At 65.2% G+C, this 207-nt stretch overlaps 1 protein-coding gene across 1 annotated transcript in view; it reads left to right on the top strand.

Moving 5' to 3' along the window:
• Positions 1–53: 53 nt before the first annotated feature.
• Positions 54–207, top strand: part of LOC104542567 (chromosome unknown open reading frame, human C15orf39) — a gene marked incomplete at both ends in the record, with an annotated part of 2,260 nt that continues 2,106 nt past the window's right edge. The window contains 1 exon segment of the mRNA XM_010186924.1: positions 54–195. Coding sequence (XP_010185226.1) covers positions 54–195 — 142 coding nt within the window.

The raw sequence follows: 207 nt of genomic DNA on the forward strand, positions 1-207 counted from the left end.
GCTGACCCCCCAGAAAGCTGCCCTCCTCTACCACCCCCCGGCTCCCATCGCAGAGGCGCAGCCCGGCGCCTACAAAGGCTTCGGCTTTGCAGGAATGGGGGAGCCCTTTCCCAGTGCTTACCAGAAGCCCACAGCCCCAAGGAGCTACTTTCCCAGCCCCTTGGACACCTACATGCCACAGGCGGCCAGAGCCAAGTCGGCACTGCC

This window comes from Mesitornis unicolor, unplaced genomic scaffold, assembly GCF_000695765.1.
Source record: "Mesitornis unicolor isolate BGI_N332 unplaced genomic scaffold, ASM69576v1 scaffold24056, whole genome shotgun sequence".
In the NCBI taxonomy this organism is placed as follows: Eukaryota; Metazoa; Chordata; class Aves; order Mesitornithiformes; family Mesitornithidae; genus Mesitornis; species Mesitornis unicolor.